Here is a 21,933-nt window from a genome sequence, read left to right on the forward strand (position 1 = left end):
GGTTGCTGGAGTGGTGACTCCTTCGCGATCGATCATTTTGATTATTGTTCTCATTGTCTCCCGTGAAACTACATGCCCTTTTTGAATGCACGGATTGCACGGAAATGTAACCACCGATAGCCACTGCCTGCCTGAGTTCTCCTTCAACAAAACAGACAGTTTCCTCCAAGTCTGTCTGGTTCTTTCTTCTAAATAAACAGTTCCTTACTCAGCCGTTTCAACCGTTTCTTATACTAATAAAAATCTTTTGCTGATGTGGCAGGAGAGACAGGGAGTATTTCTTTATTGATGAAACTGACACGAAAGCATAACTTTAACAACTCCTCAACGTCCCTCACTTTAACACAAGGAGGTGCTACCTTCCTTTTGCAAAATGTTGAGACTTTCCCTGGTAATATCCCACTTTAATGTCGTAATTCTAGGATTTTATTGTGAAAATAATATTTTCTAGAAAATACAACTTTATTCTCAAAGTGTATTATTAAATTTTTTTAACAGTGGCCCTAAAATGTGGTCATATAAAGGAGTGACACTAAATACTTAACAATGTGATATTGTATTTATTAGTTGAGGTTTCTATATAATTTTCTGTTTTCTGCTTTTTTTCTGCTGAAAAATGAATATGTTATACCTAATGGTCATTTGCATGGAAAATTACACAAATGATGGCCTTATTTTAATAATGTTTATTAAATAATGCTAATTTATTTTGTCTTATAATTATTCTCATCTTTCTTTTTAGGATCCAAAAGGTCAGAAATGAGGCTAATGATCAGAAAACTCACCACCAGCTCTTTATGGGGCACTGCATGGAGTGGCTGGGACATTCAATCTCAACAGAAGCTGCACACAAACAAATCCTGAAGTGTAAACGTCCAGCCCAACGGTCACTTCCAGCTTCCACCAAATTAAGTCGTCACTGAAAAGCACCAATCAGACATAGCGTTTGCAAGTGGACATTCCATCTGCAACAGGCTTGACAAATGAACGCCTCTCTGTAAATTCCACATTATATTCAACACCAGTTAAAGCCTTGTTATTACCCTCTGTACCTGAGCTACCACCTAGGTGAGCCATGAATGAAGCACAGAAATCCCATTCTGCTCAGTCAAGTGGCAAGGGAGGAGGTATGGTGGTGACCAGTGCCTTACTCTGGTGGGCTGTGGCTGTTGCATTTTTTTCCATTTCATGGGTGCCGGTTGCTCAGGCTGATTGTTGGCTGATTGAAGGGGAGAAGGGTTTTGTATGGCTGGCAATCTGCAGCCAGAACCAGCCACCATACGAAGCCATACCATTACATATTAACAGCACTATCGTCGACCTGCGACTCAACGAAAACAAGATTCGAAGCATCCATTTTTCCGCTCTAAGCCGCTTCAGCAACCTCACGTACCTGAACTTGACTAAGAACGAAATCTCCTATATAGAGGATGGGGCGTTCTCTGCTCAGTTTAATCTGCAGGTGCTGCAGATTGGTTTCAACAAGCTACGGAACTTGACTGAGGGTATGCTGAGAGGCTTAGGACGGCTGCAGTACCTGTACCTTCAGGCTAACCTGATTGAGACTGTCTCACCTAATGCCTTCTGGGAGTGTCCAGCCATTGAGAACATTGACCTCTCCATGAACAGGATTCAGCAGTTGGATGGAAGTACATTCCGAGGTCTAACAAAGCTAACCACATGCGAGCTCTACTCAAACCCATTTGGTTGCTCCTGCGAGCTACTGGGATTCTTGCGCTGGTTAGCGGCATTCCCCAACAGAACAAGTGAGAGGATGGTATGCGATACACCAGCTGGCTTTTCTGGGTACAGCCTCTTAAGCCAGAACCCCAGGATGCCAACATTTCGGAATGCTTTCCATGCTCTCTCTACTGTCTGCACAGATGAAAATGTGACTCCGTACCTCCTTGGATCTTCAGACGGGGGCACTCCCACAATCCTGCCGGATTTGAGTCCCTGCGGTTTGGATGACTGCCCTTCGGGAGCACCTCCAGATGAACCCACCAGCATCAGCCCAACATATTTCGACCAAGACGCCCGGCCAACTATAAAGCTCAAAGAAATGACACACACAAGTGCAGTTATCACAGTCCACATCCCAAACCCTTTCCGCAAAATGTACATTCTTGTCCTTTACAACAACAGCTTCTTCACAGACATTCAGAACCTCAGAAGCCAAAGGGAGGACATAGAGTTGCTGAACCTTAAATCCCACACAGACTACACATATTGTGTGGCATCCATACGCAACTCTTTGAGATTTAACCATACCTGCCTGACCATCTCCACCAGCCCAAGGACAATGCGAGAGCGTGTGCCAAATGACGCTACTGCTACTCACTATATCATGACAATACTGGGCTGCTTCTTTGGAATGGTCATAGTATTGGGCATGGTGTACCACTGCCTGAGAAAACGGAAGCAGCAAGATGAGGCAAAGATGAAGAAGCTTGAGAAGATGAAAAGGAATTTGATTGAGATGAAATATGGGGCTGAGCTGGAAGGTGGGACTATCTCACAGCTGTCACAGAAACAAATGATGTCCACTGGCGAGGCAGTTCAGAGAATGCCGTATCTACCGGCTGCCAGTGAAACAGACCAGTATAAGGTGCAGGAGATATCGGACACACCAAAAACGACAAAAGGAAATTACATGGAAGTAAGGTCGGAGCAATCCGATCGAATGGAATGCAACGTCCCCCCATCTGACAACAGCCAGGGATCAGTTGCCGAGATATCAACAATTGCGAAAGAAGTCGACAAAGTGAATCAGATCATCAACAACTGCATTGATGCGCTCAAATCTGAGTCAGTGTCCTTCCAGGCCGTGAAGTCTGGAGCTGTGTCCACAGCTGAGCCTCAGCTGGTTCTTATTTCTGAGCACCCGCCAGGCAAGACTGGTCTTCTATCTCCAATGTATAAAGGAGGTTACCACCACCCCTTACAGAGGCACCACAGTATGGAAGCTCAACCGAAGCGTGCCAGCACATCTTCAAGTGGCTCCATGCGCAGCCCCCGATCTTTTCGCTCTGAAGGTGCTTACCGATCTGAGTCCAAGTACATCGAGAAGTCTTCTTTGGATGAATCAGGAATCCTGACGGTCACCCCTGCTGCAGCAATACTTCGGGCAGAAGCAGAGAGGATACGACACTACAGTGAGCACAGGCACTCGTACCCTGGCCCCCACCATATAGAGGAATCTTTGGAGGTTTCAGGAAGCAGGAAGTCCTCCATCTTGGAGCCGCTAACCCGCTCACGACCACGTGAACTCTCATATTCACAGCTTTCACCCCAGTACCACAACCTCAGCGGTTACTCCAGCCCAGAGTACAGCTGCCGACCATCCCTTAGCCTATGGGAACGATTCAAACTGCACCGTAAACGCCACAGGGATGAGGAGGAGTACATGGCTGCAGGTCACGCGTTAAGGAGAAAAGTACAATTTGCCAAAGATGAGGACCTACATGACATCCTTGACTACTGGAAGGGTGTGTCTGCGCAACAGAAATTATGATCACTCATTTTATAGTAGATTCAAGTGTGGTCATACCAACTACACTTTGCTTTCTGGACCAAACGAAGCCAGTCTTGATAATTAAATTTCAAAAAACTCACTCATTTTTAGAGGTATAGCTTAGATTATAATTCTGACTTCATTAAACTAGCTATTTTTACTATTTGACAAAGAAATAAGATATGGTAGATCTCGCAGTGAGTGTATGTGCCAAATGATTATAGATAACTTTTAACAATATTAACCTCAAATCAGAACACTTTTTATATATGAAAAGTAACAATAGACTATTATTGTATTAATTATTATTACTACTATCATTATCATTATTATTCTTGCCATGATCATCATTGTTCCTTCTAAGTATTATTATTATTAAGATCAACTTATTCTTATTGATTCTATAATTAATCTTTGGTTATCGCATGGCCGTGTCCTGTGACAGTATATTGACTGTTGTGCACTTGGAGCAAAGAACTTAACTCGAAACGTCTGCCGAACACTGTTTGCCACAATATAAGATTTCAAAAACAAACTGTGCTACTTTCTAAATACTTTATTTCCCACCTTTAAAGACTGTTCAAAAGGACCACTGCAGAGTTCTCCAACTCTTCAAAGGGGACCTGAGTAGAGAAAAGTTCTACATTTGCCACAGAAACATTTGTGTTGGCTTTTAAAACAGTGACTTTTGGGAAACAGCTTCAGTTGGCGCTTTCTTGGCTCGTTTTGTAAAGTTTATGTTCAAACCTGCAATGAATGTCTCAAGTCCTTAAGGATTAAATCTGCACTGTTCAATTACACAAAAAAAACCCCACACATACAGAAACAAAGACACATGCACGCTGTTGGATTTCTTCCCCATGTCAAGTTTCAAAAGTCATTTCGAAATTTCAAGTAGTGCCGCAGGGGAAGCTCACTTTACACAAGCAGAAACACACACACACATTCTCTCTCAGACACACATATGATCACACACAACCTCAGTGTACACAGATCATACATAGGAGAATGAATGTATAAAGAGTAATCTAGCTTTCTCAGTAACCACATCGTTCTTTTGTGTCTTTGACTAACCCTGTTGTTAAATGTTTGTTTTTATAATCCCTGATTCATTTTTATGAGTAATGGAGATGAAAGTGCCAGTGTCATGTCCGGCCACCTCTTCCTCGCTAATGCTCTAAACCACTGACCTTCAGACCAAGTTCATGCAAGATCAGCTCTGTATAACGACAAGTTTTACGGAGATGCGTCTCCTCTGCTTCGGCTATTGAGCCAGCTCTAAACTGCTGACCCTGGCGATTCTCGACCTGAGAAATCTTTTCTCGCAGACAGCAATGCTGATAGGCCATTTAGACTCCACTGCTGGAACTGGGCTATAAATTCTGAAGAACTGCTCACTACAAAGAGGCAACTGTCATTGCACACTTCTGTCATGGCGGAGGAATCTTTGTTTATGGACTAGATTTGGTTTGCCTCCACGGGCTCTAGTTTGGCGATGGAAAATGCCGCAGCATGATTGCATCATTTCACCTGTTGTAATGGTGAGGATCTGCTAGTTAGCATGCTAGCTTGTACGTCAGACATTAACACTGTGTTTGACTAAAGCTTGTACCTAGGAATTTGCAAACTCCAGCTAGGGAAAAGCACAGAAAATATTTGGAAAATTGAGACGGTGTTCAGATTATGTTGCAATTCAACATGGCTGCTCACACTGTCAGTAGTAATAAAAACCACTTCTTTCATTTTAAAACAGATTTGCTTTTGATCAACTAACATACAGACATGTTACTTGGTTAAATCTAAAACAGTGGCCTTTAAGTTCGCTGTTTCGAGAAGGTAAATACACCATGAATTTGATTTATCATTCAGATCGCTAACGTTAGCTGGCTAGCTTGTTGCTAACAATGCTAATTTTTTTGTATGTGTTTTTAACGTAACACGCATAGGTCAAAAATGACATAACTACCCACTTCCCAGACAAACGCAGCATAATTACTCCAGGAATTTATACTTATTATAAGTTATATTCTTTTGCTAGTGTAAAACTAGCAAATAAAGGTCAAGTCTGTTTATGCACTCAGTCACTTTTACTGTAGTGTTAGCTAGCCAAGTGACAAGCTGGCTAATCTAGTTGCTTTAAAAATCAGTATGTTGAAGTAATTATATGTCATTTTGGAAGCTTGAATTCTTGCAATATTGTAACCTAGCAAGTAAAACATAGTTGGCTGATTCTACGATTGGGGTGCCACTGATGTCACATTAAAGTAAGGCTAAAGGACATTTTAAACTTAAGTACAGTTTCCTTCACAACAACCTATGTGCATGTTTTTACATAAATAACCAATAACATTAATTATACCTACATATCTACAGCTCTGAGAAAGCAGTATTTTTGCCTGCCCCAGCCACAGTAAGTACAATAAAACGTATGATTCCTACAATACATACATTGCAATAAGTTACAATAAAACCTTATTTTTGAATTAATGTGTGAATCCATTTAACATATCATGCTTGAAGCATTCCTTTTCCTTCCTGAGTCATCCATTATGGCTTACCCATACACATTCAATCCCATTAAGGGTCCAGAATATTCTACATCACAAATTCAACAGGAATTTGCATCAAACAAATTTCCTGAAGATCATGGGAGAACAAAAAGAGAGTTTTCTCTTTTTTTCTTCCTTTTCTTTCAATGACATAGTGAGATCACTTTGAAAGTACCACCCTGTTACCTAAATTATAGTCCTTAATGACGCTACTATGGATGCTCTGTAACCACATTTATTGTACTTGCTATTAATTCAATCCTGTTACTTTTAAAGCAGTTGTTGATTGAAATTTATTTAATAATCTTTGAATAGTTACAGTATTTTTCTTAGATAAAATGTTGAATGGCACCCCAGTCGTGGATTTGGCCCAGTTGTTCAGGGTAACGTTTAGTGTAAATGCAGATGGGTTTTATAGGGGTAGCAACAGAATGTGAGGCATATCAGTGGTTAGGACTAGTTTGTGTTGTGTGGTTGATCAGGAGAAATGGGAGATGGACCTTCTGATGGAGATCTGGGACGTTTTCTCAACACACTCAAGAGTTGCCAGTTTATCAGGCAGACCTACAATATTCAACATAGGAGCACTTTGTAATGCAATGACAGCACTCACAGACAACAAACCAAATTAGATTATCTTTAAAAATGCAGCTAATTAAACATTTTATCCTCATTTGATTGGGTGGGCTTTTGATCTATCTGGGTAGCCCCAGTCATAACCAAGCCTACCTGTGCTCCTTCTAGAGAGTGCACCAATTATGGTGTACCTAATAAACTGGCAACACTCTGTGTATGTAGTACATTTACATTCAATTTATGACATTTGGCAGACGCTCTTATCCAGAGCAACTTACAATTTAATCATTTTTACACAGGTAGGCGAAGGTAGAGTGAGGAGTCTTGTTTAAGGACTCTTATTGGTATAGTATAGGGTGCTTACCCAGGTGGGGATCCGATGTAGCGTACGATGTAGTAGTATGTGTACTTTCTTACTTCACAAAGATTATGTTACATACATAAATTGGCAAACTTTATCATTTTAATAACAGCTAAATTGTTTATCTCTAAGCTTTTCCAAAATGGTAATGCTTTCATAAAGTTTTCCATCATTAAACCAGAGCCCTCGTAAAGCGAAGTTAAAGTTTGATGTGTGCAAGTCAGCAGTAAAGAGCTGTAGGTCATGAAACTCTTTGTGTTTAGGTCTTCTAATGGTTTAGAAAAGTGGTCACCAACCTGCTCCTGGAGATCTGCTACCCTGTAGAGTTTAGCTCCAACCCTTATCCACCACCCCGATCCATCTAATTATAGTCTTCAGAAGTCCTAGATGATACGGTCTGTTAAATCTGGGTTGAAAATAAGGCCATTCTGATTTCACCAAACTCTGATGGCTGAATATTCTCATTACCAATAATATAGGCCAATATAGTTCTATATATTTCTACTTCAGATTTTCATTTTACACATTTTATAGCGGTTGAAGTTGAATCTTGCTTTACTGATAGATATTCTTCAACTCAAATAAACAATCTTAAATAATCTTAAAGGGGCTTTCCAGCCTGAAAATATTATGTAGTCTCCTGCAGTGCATTGTACAGCATTGCATCCCTCAGCTTCACTTCACTTTGGCAGAATTCACAATTTTGTTTCCTTTAATGTTTTCATCCATCAGCATTTTCTCACTACATTATCCAGCATGCATTATGCACATCTTGCAACCAAGGGGTTCCCACCCACCTGATAAAACAAACCTGACTGCTAGCATAGCTATGATTTAGAGTATAATAAACACAGATATCACATTCGGCCTCCTAGCAGTAAAGTAAACTATTTGGCTTCCAGCTAGCGGGGTAAACAAAAAACGTCCTGTTGGCTCTCACAGCCACCATCAGGGCCCGGGGGACGGGCGCATACCATACCCACCCTCATGTATCTGCTTCAAAACCCTTGTACTATTTCAAAAAATCCTCCTACCTTCCAGATACATCATGATAGGAGGATTTTCCTAGTAGTTAAATCAGAAAAGCTCACTCTAAAGATTACTGTGGTACCACTGTAAGAAGTGAGTAGGCATGACAAAGTAAACCTTGCTAAATTTTGGCTCAAATAGCCCTTAAATAATATACACATTATAGCAATTTGACCGGAGATACTCAAAATCCATTTGGTTTCTACTTATTACCTGCTATTTTTTCTGTTTTTCATAGTTCTCTTCATATGTTTTGTGTTATATCATGTTATTCTCATGCTAAAGGTTGAGTTTAGGTACATTTTACATTTTTATTTTATTAACCATGACAGTGATGTGCATTAAGAATCACCAGTCCAGCCTATTACGTTGTTAAATACTGAAAAAAGGTCAAAAAGTCACTAATTTCAGTGCGTTAGTGGAGATATTTTCACCAACACCAATAAAACCATGGGCGCCAATTTCAGCTGATATCAGCCAACCAATATATATATATGTTGGGCCACAGTTGAACGTAAACCTTAGTAGTTACTTAGTTATTTCGAACCTTGTGAGACTTGTGAAAAAGTGCACTCTTAGCAAAAAAATGGTTCTATATAATATCAAAAAGGGGTTCTTTGGCTTGTAACAACAGTGGAACCCTTTGGAGCTGTATAGAACCCTTTTTCAAAAAAAGATTCTACATACAACCATGTATAGCACATTCTCCGTCAATCTGAACAACCCTTTCATGATACAAAGAACCTTTTAATAATGCAAAAAGTCCTTTGAGTATTCATGGTTCTATACAGAACCCCTTTCTTTACTAATCAACCTTTGGAGAGCCATCTTTTTAAGACTGTGGGTAGGCCAGCTTGTTAGGTACACTCTTAGAAAAGATGGTTCTTCAAGGATGGTACTTCAGACTGATGGAAAAAGTGTTGTACATGGTTCTTCACAGAACCTTTTTAAAAAGGGTTCTATATAGCATCAAAAAGGGTTTTTCTGTTGCTTTAAGCTTGACATCATAACAATAGCAGAACTCTTTTTGATGCTATACAGAATCCTTTTTAGAAAGGTTCTTTAAAGAACCATATACAACCCATTTTCCATTAGTCTAAAGAACCATTTCATGACACTTTAAGCAGCCCATGTTGTTAAATAGTAAAAAAGGCCAAAAAGTCAAACTTTCAGTGCATTACTGAAGATATTTTCACTAATACCAGTAAAACCATGACCACCAATCTTGTGAACTGATATATATGTTGGGCAGCAGTTGAACGTGAGCCTTGCAGGACCTCCAGGAAGGGTTGATGGTCACTAGTTTAGAGCATACAAGTGGTGATTCAACTGAATGTCATTGTTTTCTAATCTATGTAAACCCCTTGACACTGAAACCTGATAATACTTTATCTGTGACTGAGATGGAATGTTATTGCCGCTTCTATTACAAGGCTGACTATGAAAGATGACCAGAGCTTGCAGTTTAATCAGGTTCATTTCTCTTCAAAACTTTTCTGTGAAGACATAATTGTCGTCATCATACCGTGGGTGGCAGGCCTTATAACTGTGATGCTTTTTTATCTGTAGTTCTGGAATTCAAGAGTTATTTCTATATCGCGCTGGCCCTGACCTCTGTTTTACGGACCTTCTTATGAATACGAAGGAAATTTCTATGCTTTACAGCTGCAGTCGGGGTTGATTTCAAACTCTCCAACGTGTCCAGTGTACCGTAGAGTACTTCTGAGAGAGGTCTTCAGGAAAGACTACAGCATGGAGACGTGTGAAAAGGTTCAAATCATGGACTTTTGTTAAAACAGCCTTAAAGATTTTAACCTTTTTTGTGTTTCTGTTGATGTAGCTTCTCAATGTAAACCTTTGGTCATTCTGAACTGGAAACCAATGTCCTCTAATGCACTCATCTTTACATTTCTAAGACGTGGTTGTTAATTTCATGCTCTGTAACTTTGGAGTCGAAAATTTGCAAACTGTAGCACTACTGACTTTCCATGGTCATTGACAGGATGTTGAAAATGTTTGAGCTGGACGTGAATCTCAAAAAGCCTGGGCTTTGTTGTAATGTATTGCTTGTAAAGTGCAATAGGTGGATCCCAAAGGGCTTTGAGGTCTGATGGAAATTTCAATGAGCACAATAAAAACCTGTTTATTTCTTAGTCAATAAAGGTTATTTTCTATTAGAAAAGCATCAGATTTAGTAGTTCCACATAGACCGTGTTTTCAACTAAAATGTTATAAAGTTGTTATTAATCTCTTTTTTTCCCCTCTGTTTTCCTGTTGAATGTACTATACAGACAGTACTGTACAAAAGTCAGAGACCACCCTTCATTTTTTTGATTTCTAGTCAAAAGAGCCATTAAGTACAAGTTATTCATTTTCAGTGTCGGGAAAACAAGCAGAAAACATATTCAACAGTAAATTACTCAGAAGCTTCAAAAGCTGAATATTTCAGTATTTAGTGTGGCCACACTTTACCTTTATTACAGCTTACATTCTTTTCAGACAAATTGGCAGGGACATTTTCCCATCTCCAAAGTTCAGTCTTAGAAGTTGGTTGCATTTTCTGAAATCTGGTCTGGACTCTGGGGCGGTCAGTCCATTGAAAAATGAATAACTTGTTTATTAATGGCTGTTTTGACCACAAATTAAATAAATGAGGGTGGTCTTTGACTTTTGCATAGTACTGTTTGTCCATGAAGTAATGTTTCCTTTAGATTTCTGTAATATTTATCAGCGATTCACACAAGATCCATGGAAAATATTTTTGTTCTAAGAAGAACTTTTAAATTAATATAAAATGTAAATTATGTACATTTTCTTTAAACCTTTTAAAAGGTTCTTGACACTCACAAAGTGCTTTTCAAACATGGTCCTTTGGGCATTTCTATGGCATCTGTTTTGGTGGTTCAGTGCTATGAGGGGCCCTTTCGGAGGTCAACACAGGTCACTGCAAAATTTGGCACATGAACTTTATTCGTAAGTCTGCAAAATGCTCATTGGTGGAAATCCACTCACATGAATGTAATTTTGCTCTGAAAAGCTAGCCTGACTGGATCTACTAAAATCACAAAGACCCTGTGAGTACATTGCTGTACCTCCCCATGCAAACTAATCCTGTCATAGTAGTTCTTAAGAGACTCAATTCCCATTCCTGGTACTGGAGTAACTCTACAATGCAGAACTTACTGCCTTCTCTACTCTAACATGCACATATAAAACTCATGAAGAGCTTAATAATCAGCTGATGAGTTGATTCGGGTGAGTTCAAGTTCAGGTGAGGCCATATAAATGAGCTCTTAAACAAAGCTATAACTCACTTCTCCATAGAAATTCGACAGCACACTGGATAACATTATAGTCTATTATACAGAGATCTGGGTTCAGATCCCTGTTGGGGCAGTAATGCTAATGTTCTTAGCTGTCTTGACACCATGTTTTAGTTGCCATTTTTTCCTCTTGAATCTCTGACCCTAAAATGTCTGTGCATCACACCTCTGAAGGGTGACTTGGTTAAAGTGTACTAGCCAAATAGCATAGCTATCTAACTAATGAAGTACCTAGTAACTACCTTGCTAGCTAACATCTATGAAGAACAGGACCAGGTACCTAATGGGTACTGAACTAGTTGCCATGGATGTCTGAAATATATTTTTGGTAACACTTTATTTGGACAGCGCACTGTAGATACTTTGTACTTATCTTGCATTAATTTACATTTAACTAAATATCTATTCAGTTCACTGTAATTTTTCCCTGGTTCTAACAATAACCTCACCCCCAAAATCTAAACCTAACCTTGGTACTAGGGTTTCATCAGATAGTTTGTTCATAAGTAGAGCATGTATATGTATGTATATATATATATATATATATATATATATAGAGAGAGAGAGAGAGAGAGAGAGAGAGAGATAATAAATTGGGGGCTATCAATTTAAAGTGGGACCATGTTTTCTTTCCGCCCAACTGTGTACATTTTGACACAATTTTGCCCTAAAAATGCCAAAATCTGACAATTTTGTAGTGACTAGTATGAGCCTTAGTCAGTCTATGACATAAAGTTATATTCAGGGATGGCGACACAGAGGCACATGTACCGACAGACCCCAGGGGGAGTCCCTGTTGCTTTGCCCCAGACTGTACATGTGCCCTGCTTGTCAGAATATATAATTGTTAAAATAACTGCTATAATATTTGTGCTATATGGGCATTCTTCAAGATTTGTTTTTATTGAGGCTGAGCTCAGCATCGCAACACGAATAGAACAAGAGGGTCAGCCTGGGCTCCACAAGCTTCACTGCTGTTGGGCGCCCCTTTTGGTGCAGTACCAGCAACTATGGAGATTTCACCTCAGTAAGTACGACCTGACCACCACAGCACTAGAAATCCTGCTGAGAAAACACTAATGATGTCTTTAAAGCAGCATTATATAAGATTGTTTTGTTAAAATGGAAAGAAATAGCATTTCTGAGTCAAAAGACGTTAAAATATGGTGTGCATGCACTGCTGTGAGTCGCCCTGTAAAGCCTGAACATAATTTAAAAGTCAGAGGTGTCTGGTTGTATTTCACTAAAGTTTTTCGGCCCATGCCACACATATTAACGTCACACACACAAGCTCACAAAGAAGGTCCAGCTTGATGTTTTGGTCTCAAATGCTAAATCAATCAACATTATACTGATGAAGATATGTAGAAAATAGTAGATCATTTGCTCACATCCTCAGAAGGCACGGCCTTCACCAAGTTTTACCTGAGTTCTCTTTGAATACTCCTCTAACATGCTAACAGTCATATTCATCCCCTTGGGGAAGGGGATGCACAATGAATGTTACAAAATGTTCCTCTACATGTTTTGTGCAGTTACACATTTCCATCAGAGAGGTCTCCAAATCTTACATAGTGTATACTTAAAGTTGCACAAGAATGTCTGGAAAATTTTACTTAGGAGTTATATATAGTGGTGTCTGGTTGGTAGCCTGTCACCAGAAACCCAGCTAACATCATTTAAAGACATCATTCTCAGAATAGCTTTCTGTTCTGTCCCTATTTTCTGAATAGCTTTAAAAGTTGTGAGAACATTATGTTGTAGGTTCCTACACACTATGAAGTAGTGATGTCCAATCCTATCCTCAACGGGCCGGTGTTGCAGCCTTTTATTCCATTCCATTTCCGCTAATGTGCTAAATAAGGGTTCATGCCATACTCTATGGATCTTTAATACAAAACTTCATAGAAATTAGACAGCAAAGACATTACAGCCCTACATGCTGGAGATAGGGGTTCAGGTCCCTGCATGGTGCTAGTATTTTGCTAGCTTCTTGGGAAACACCCTTAACACTACATTTGAATGCCCCTTTTACCTTGAGCTCCAGCCCCCAAAATGCATCACACTTCCACAAGTTCTACTTGGCTAAAGCGTGTTAGCCAAACAGCTGCAAGAGAGGCAACAAGAGATAGCAATCTAACTACAACTCTGAACAAACTTAGAACTAACATGCTAGCTAACATCTATGAAGAACATTAAATGTGGTAAAGTGTTTAAATATTTTGTGTATTGCAGTAAAGAACATTTACCAGATTAGTGAACTGTAGCCTTGGTTTCACTTTTTGGGAAATGCCCTGCTCCCCTGGTAAAGCAGAGATTTTATTGATTTGTCACTGTCTGTCTGTTCATGCCTGTAGGTCAGTGGTCCATGTGGTTAGGGTTTCTTTTCTCAAAATAAGTGGCCTAAGCTCAATAAAATGTGGTGGGGGTGGCACAAGTGCTTTGAAAAGTGCTGGGTCAAATATCTCACCTCCTTTTTTTCCAGTGGGCAGGTATTATTTAGTGTGTTATAGTATTTGAATACAGGCTTTTAAGCTGGATTATCCATGTACATTTAATTTAGGAACCGCACTTCTGTTGCTCTTGTTGAATTGTTTGGGTATTTTAGCAGTTGCCTATACAGGCAAAGAAGCTGTTGGACTAATGTAAGGACCAATGGCACTTCATAAATATATAATGACATCAATGGTCAGTGTCAGCAGTTGACAGAAGCATTATAAGAACTTCTACCTAAAGAATAATGCAAATTCTCTATGCTGGAAGACCACTTTTATTTTATTTGAAATTCCGATTTGGTTGCATCTTATAAACAGTAAAGGACACAGAATTTTCTGACTGGCATTAATAATATACTAAATGTCCAAAAGTTTGTAGACACCTGTTCATATGTTTTTTCTAAAATCAAGGGTGGTAATAAGGTTTGGGCCCCTCTGCTGCAGTAACAGCCTCTAGTCTTCTGGGAACGGTTTATCTGAGGTCACTCATTATCAACTGACAGACCACGGTCCAGATGCTGACCCAGCAAAGTGTTTCAGTGGTTTGACTCAAGCTTGGAAAAACATTCTGTAGCAAGGCTGGATAATGTAGCTCATTTCAGCGTCATACATGAACATGAACCAGTGCAGCTTCTGTAGCAGTCTCGTTGTAGAGTTTAGCCAATCAGATACATTTACATCAATGATTTAGCTGAAGCAGCTTATTTCAACAGAGACTACAGGGCTAGATATCAGGTCAGACCACAGGGCTAGATATCAGGTCAGAAAGAGTCCAGTTCAAATAACATAAACCCAAGCTCAACATGAAACATCCGCCAGAGTCCTTGTCCATTCCCTGACTGTGCAACAGCACAACAGCCATTTCCTTCTTCTGTGGGCAAATATTTATAAAGATAATTTTTATTTATTTATTTATTTTATTTTAGATTTCCTTTCAACAAGATTTTTGGTAACACTTCCTATGAGTATCATGTCTATGAGCATCTCCAAACACATTCAAATTATGTTATAATGCATTCATAAGGCATTATAAACATGGCTATAAATATTTACAAAAATTAGGCATGTTTATTATGGCATGTTTATTATGCATTATGAATTGTTAACATAATGCATCATAAGTAGTATTAATAACATGTTACACTGTCCGTGCCAAAGAAGTCCCAGCTTGCAGAGTGTAAAGTGAGACAATTATGTTTATTTACAGTAGGGCATGTCCAATAATTGATTTTTTACCACAGGCATTGTTGGGGCTGGACCTTCAGAGCTTAAGTCCTAAATATTGAGGCGCCCCAAACAAGCTGTCCAGTCAGGAATTATTACTACAATGCGCTTTCTTAACCACCACTCTCACTTTATAAATGACATCACAACAATCTAAGATCCCATAGGACCCCTCCCCTGAAAGCCCCTCTGACATCACACTGAGCGTGAAGTTACAGTGCAGTGAAGGCCTGGAGAGTGAGAGGCAAGTTAGTAATTTGTTCGCTCCCTTCTAACATTAAACACAAGAAACCTTCACTGTGTAAGCAGCCGTTGTTTGTCCAGAGGTCCATAAAGTCGTGGCTGGGTGAGTCTGGTGTGGAAGAACTTGACTGGCCCACACAGAACCCTGACCTCAACCCCATCAAACACCTTTGGGGTGAACTAGAACGGAGATTGTGAGCCAGGCCCTCTCGTCCAACATCAGTGTCTGACCTCATAAATGCTCTTCTGGATGAATGGACTAAAATTCCCACAGACACTCCGAAATCTTGTAGAAAGCTTCCCAGAAGAGTGGAAGCTGTTATAGCTGCAAAGGGGGGGACCAACTCCATATTAATATCTATGGATTTAGAATGGGATGTCATAAAGGTTTCTGTGGGTGTCCCAATATTTTTGTCTATTTAGTGTACCTTACTTGCTAATTCTTATCTTTAAATAGACATGAAATAACATATCACTGTCATAACCTTTTTTTGTTTCATTTGTGTGTTTTTATACCATGTGAAAACATCAGCTGCATTTTTAAACTGTCAACATTTCATGATGAATGGCCCAATAATAGTCTAAAATGACTTGAAATAAAATCTTATCACATCTTCTATAAAGTTGACATTTGGGATATACAAGATTTACAGCAGTGCCTACATGCAAGACCTACTGAAAGGTAAACAACCTATTCTAAAAGATCAGCACATGCTGATGCCTTATGGAGAAGTAGTGTGATTGGCCCTGTTACTAAAACCTGCCCCGCAACAGGACCTGATTGTCTACTGGCTTTTCTCCAGAACGAAATAAGGGCATGTACTGCACTAATGCTTCTTGCTTCATGATGAGCTGAAATATTCATGGAACTAAACAGACTCAGAGCAGGCCAGAGGCCTGCCTTACCCAGTGAAGGGATGACAATATTGCAGAGTGCCAATATTATATTGCTATTGAGCAGTACTGATACAAAAATTCTGATAACAATGCCCATCATTTTGTTGTTTATTTGGCAACCACTGAGACGCCCATGTCTGTTGCTCTTGGCTTATTTCACAGCTGAATTACTTTCCCTTGAAGCTGCTCTTTTCTTATTTACTTTATATCAGCTGAATTACAAAGGCAATTTAAGGATAATCGGGTCTCCAATTTCGCAAAACAATCTTTTCATCCAATTCAAGCTTAAAAAGAAAGAAAAATTAGAATGTGAATTGTTGACTGGCTTTCAGGGCCTCAGGAGTTTGTGCTCTCTCGTTGCCATAGATGTTTGTTTCTCCTCAAGTATTAACAGCCCCTATTTCTGATATATTTATGTTTTATCATAGTGACTTAAAACAGACTGAACAGGTGCTTATGGCCCACTGGCTTCTATTATAAATGTGTTCTGAGCAGAGATGTTTACAAGTTGATCTGAGTGCAAGTTAAACCTCGAGTAGAGTCTCAAGTCTTTGGTGGAGAATTTCAGCTGGAGGCTCTGAATTACACAAGCATAAGCAGCAACTAAAAACCTGTCAGGTTTAACATGGCTTCCCATAAGCTTTTCATTATAGACAAAGCTTCAGTCAGTCAGAATAATAAATAAATTAATAATAAGCACCAATAAATGGTCAACAAGTTGGAAGTATGCTAGCCAGCACAATAGCTAATTTAGCTTGAACTATTAGATAACTTCAGCTAAATTAGCTATTACACTAACTAGCTAGCAGTTAGTCTGTAGTTTGTATTCTAGCTAGAGTGTAAAAGCTAATCTAGCTGACGTTTTAATGAGTTTTAAAGAAATGTGATCTGCAGAACTGCAAATGGATTAGCTATTATGCTAACTAGCTAGCTAGCGGTTAGTCTGTAGTTTGTATAGTATGTGTAGCTAATCCAGCTGAAGTTTTAATGAGCTTTAATGGAATTTGATCTGCAACTTACTAAAACGTCAGCTAGATGAGCTATTATACTAACTAGCTAGCTAATATTTCAATGAGCTGACATTTTAATGAGTTTTAAAAAATGTGATTTGTAATTTACTAAAACTTCAGATGGATTAGCTATTATGCTAACTCGCTAGCTAGCAGTTAGTCTGTAGCTTGTATAGTATGCTAGCTAGAGCATAATAGTTAGTCCAGGCGAAGTTTTAATGAGTTTTAATGGAATTTGATCTGTAATTTACTAAAACTGATGGATTAGCTATTAACTAGCTATTGGTTAGTCTGTAGTTTATTTAGTATGCTAGCTAGATCATAGCTAATCGAGCTGAAGTTAGTGAGTTCTATGTGACCTGTAACTTAATAAAACATCAGATGGAAGAGCTATTATGCTAACTAGCTAGCTAGTGGTTGGTCATTTGTTTAATATGCTAGTTGGAGCATTATAGCTAATCCAGCTGAAGTTTTAATGAGTTCAAAAAAATGCGATGTGTAACTTACTACAACTGCAGATGGATTAGCTATTAACTAGCTATTGGTTAGTCTGTAGTTTATTTAGTATGCTAGCTAGATCGTAGCTAATGGAGCTGAAGTTTTATGTGATCTGTAACTTACTGGAACCTCTGCCAAGTTCAGCTAAATTACTGAGCTAGCTAGCAACTTGCTATCCAAAATAAATGCTATCCTACTGTTTCTAGTTGATTTGCCCCTTTCCTTTATACATAAGCCATGTCAAACCTGATGCCACTGAGAGTTGTGGGAGAATGGCACTGCAGTTAATGTTCACCATGCATACATGACCATGAAATAAAAGAATAGGATTTACGTCGCTGAAAGGGAGGATGAAAGTCGGTATGTTGGAAACCACGTCGGAGAAGCATCAGATGAACAACCTTTAGACGGTGCTTATTCATTGGAGCTACATAGTGCCAATGAGCAAACGCCCTAAATGCTACATAATGCCAACCATTCTAAATATGGAGCAGCGATGTAGCAACAACATATTTGTGCTGTCTGGGAACATGAATTCCATGCTGTCTGGTGCTGCTTTAGCTAGTCACCCAACATGATCATGCTGGTTGACCAGCATACCAGTATCCAAATCACAACATATGCTGGTTTTGCTGGTGGTCACGCTGATATGCTTTTTTCTGACCATCGCTAAACTGACAGGCAGGTCGAACATAGGGTTCAATAGCTTTAATTTATTAACCATATTAAGATTAGCAGTTCTGATTTAGTCAGTTTTGTTTGTGTTGTTTCTCAAGCTGAAGTCCTAAGTCTCGAGTATGAGTTGAGTCCCCGTCCCTGGTTTTGTGTCAGTGTGTTTTCAGTGTTTTCTTAAAAAAGGAAAACAAGTCCGAATGATGAGTCTGTGGTAATTACCCATATGGTACAGATGCAGTACAGTTTATGTTCTTTAAATCTACATCTGGCGGTGCTGCGCTTCCTTTTCATGGCTTGAAGTTATCAGTTACCTGTCAGGCAGGGCTGGTTAATTGGGTAGAGTTGTGGTTTAGACATCCTTCTGCACTTGTTCGGGGGGGCACTGTGATTATGACACTTCTTTGTATATATTTCTGGAGTCAGCGATGCTTTTAGGCATACTGTTAGTCAGCTTGCTGAAAAATTTAGCATTTCAAAAAAGTATAACCGTCCTCACCCTCATTTGTTTTGTGTATGTGTCAACAGTTTCAAGTTACTCTCGAGCCAGCATCTATTACATCAGCCTTGTCAGAACTCAGCAAAGTCAGTTATATAAAACAGCTCCACACTTATTTATTCATATGGTTGTCAAATAGCTTTGTTGTACATGGTACTACATTTTGAATGAACATGGATTTACATAATAATTTAAATGGTATTTTTACACTTTTTTCATAATTTCATGTGTAAACCATTAATTGAGATGCAAACAATGTTATGTAGAGTGGTGTAACATGAAATGGCTCATTGTAGAGACTCTTTACATAATGTCTAAATACCAAAATATTGTCTTTTTTTACTTCATGATTATTTTTTTATATATAATGTTGATAATGGTAAAATAGTGGTGAATCTGAAAGTTTTCTTTAAGTATTATATTACCCTACCACACCCTAGATGTACCTCTCTGCTATGAATGCACTCAAAAAAATCCATTTTAGGTCAAAGCAATGTCCCAGACATCAGGCAGTGTATTCATAACCAAGGAATAGCTTTCTGTGATGTAGTTTTTAGAGGCGTTAAACTCCTCAGACATCTGGTTCCCATCGCCACCACTGTGAACAATTCTGATTCTGTAAGTTTCACATTAAACCATGCTGAATTACAGTGTTTAAAAACAAAAAGCAGTGATTTATAAATCTGCTTTGACCTGTATTTGAATAGAAAAAATTAAAAAAAGACAAAGTTTTATCAACATCATTGTTCTTTTGTAAATATACATTCATTCTGAAATTGATGCCTACAACACATTCCAAAAAAGTCAGGATAGGGAAATTTAAGACTGGGAACATTGTGAAATGTTCAAAAAACATCTTTGATGAGTGATGCAATCATGCTTGGGTATAAAAGAAGCATCCAGGAAAGGCCCTTTGTGTTCCGTATGAGCAAGAATGGGTCAAGGCTCACCAATTTGTCAAAAAGGCCTCAGCAAAAATCAAACTGTTTAAAAATGATGTTGCTTAGTCAGGAATTGCAAAGATTTTAGATATTTCACCCTCTACAGTGCATAACATCATCAAAATATTCAGGAAACCTGGATAAATTTCTGTGTAAAGGACAAGGCTGAAAACCACAACCAATGGCTGTGACCTCCAACCTCTCAGATGGGCCCCTCAGATATGATAGATATCGGCACATGGGCTTAAACAACGTTTGTTGCTGCATCCACAAATGCAAGTTAAGACTGTACTATGCTCAGCAGAAACTATATACCAACAATGTCCAGAAACACCACCGACTTCTCTGGGCTAAAGCTCATCTGAAATGCCCTGATGCACAGTGGGAGTGTGTATTGTGGTCAACCTGTCAGATTATTTTTGACAAGAATGGACCACATAATGGACCAAAGAAGGAAAGGGCCATCCAGATTGTTCAAAAGTCAGCATCTGTCATGGTATGGAGGTAGTGGTGTGTAATCTGCACATCTGTTAAGGCACGTCTTTGTCAGAGGCGTCCATACTTACTTTAACATGGCAACTCTAAGCCACAGTCTGCAGGTGCATCAGAGTGTATGGGAGCTAGACTTGCCCTCCTGCAGTCCAGACTTGTCTCCCACTGAAAACATGTCTTATTACAACAATAGATACAACACCCAGATGCAGTTGTCATTATCTGAAGTTTGCTTATTTAGTTTATAACAGGAGATGCTAGGCTACCATTGCTAACAAACACTAGATCTGGATTGTCACCAAGCTCATCCCCATAAATGCATGACCAAAAATGTCTCTCAACCCACTCAAAGCAAATTCCCTCTTGCTGTAAATCCAAATAAGTGAAGAGTAATTGGTTGAGATTTGAACCACAGCAGTTTTAGCTTTTAATCATATTTTTCAATCTACAATAGATTTTGCAAAAGGAATTGCAAATTCCTTTGCAAAATCCTGCGAAAATTTCAACTAGTGAATATTTAATTCTTAATATCAGGAATTCAGGTAAAATTGAATATTAATTTTTGACTAGTAAAAAATTCAGTTTTGTCTATGAAAATTTTTACATGAACAGAATTCCTGAAATTAAAACTAAAAGTTTGTCTTAGTAATTCAAATTTCAGCGTCAATTGAATTTTTAATTTTGTGAAAAAAATGTTAAATGTAAATTGTTGTTACAATTGTACTGAATGATAATGATGTGCACTCCCAGTAATATCTGAATGCTGTTTCTTACACAATTCCTTTTTCCATCCCGCTTTCACGTTATGTTTGCTACCTGCGTTTATACCTGCAGCTTTACCAAACAATTTACTATTACTTGCCAGCATTTTTTTCCTTTCAAATTCATAGCTCTGTTTCTGAAAAAATTGTTTTACTTTCATGCACCTCATCCATTTTGGCTGCCAAACAGAGCTCCACTTGGTTTAGGTCTTTAATATGTATGACCTCCTTTACATGTTGATTTTGATTGGCTCTTGCTCAGACACCAATGAAAATACAGTAGCTTTAGACCAGTGAGCAAATCACCACCACGGTGACTTTATGAATAGCCCTTACTTACAGTGCTGCACATTTTGCGTTGTGTAGCGTTGTTACCAGAGTTTTATGAATCTGGCCTATACTGTCTTAATAGCAGGTAGTTGTAAGTGAGCATGACTGATCTGTGTGACACCTGCTACACGAGTTCTATGTTGTTTTGCTATACTATTAAAATGTAATTAGATAACTGCATAATTACAATTAGTATATAAAGAACTCCTTTTACATTTGATTAACAGTCTGTAACAGGTGTGAGACTAGATGAAACAACAAAATATAAAGAAAATGTTTTTTTCTTTCTGCAAAACAAGACTATCTTCTCTTCTACTTATGGAAACAAATTTGGTATTGATTGAAAGTGTTGGACAGAATTTCTCTGCTTATTTCAATCAGCTATAGGTAAAATATATGGTAAACACCATATATCATATATTTCCCCTGTGAGTAATAGGGGAAACATAGGGCAATTTACCAAATTAAAAATATACAAGGCGGGGTGGGAGGCTAACCCTAACCATAATCCTTAACCTC

General features: G+C 38.7%; 1 protein-coding gene across 1 annotated transcript in view; it reads left to right on the forward strand.

Annotated features, from left to right (window-relative positions):
• The window catches only part of elfn1b (extracellular leucine-rich repeat and fibronectin type III domain containing 1b), a 106,429-nt gene extending 102,542 nt beyond the window's left edge, over nt 1-3,887 (forward strand). Inside the window, exon 3 of the mRNA XM_036557449.1 lies at nt 743-3,887. Coding sequence (XP_036413342.1) covers nt 1,076-3,514 — 2,439 coding nt within the window. The 5' untranslated portion in view covers nt 743-1,075 and the 3' untranslated portion in view covers nt 3,515-3,887. The remainder of the gene's footprint in view (nt 1-742) is intronic.
• The last annotated feature ends 18,046 nt before the right edge of the window (nt 3,888-21,933 follow it).

The sequence above is a fragment of the Colossoma macropomum genome, unplaced genomic scaffold (genome assembly GCF_904425465.1).
Source record: "Colossoma macropomum unplaced genomic scaffold, Colossoma_macropomum, whole genome shotgun sequence".
Classification (NCBI taxonomy): domain Eukaryota; kingdom Metazoa; phylum Chordata; class Actinopteri; order Characiformes; family Serrasalmidae; genus Colossoma; species Colossoma macropomum.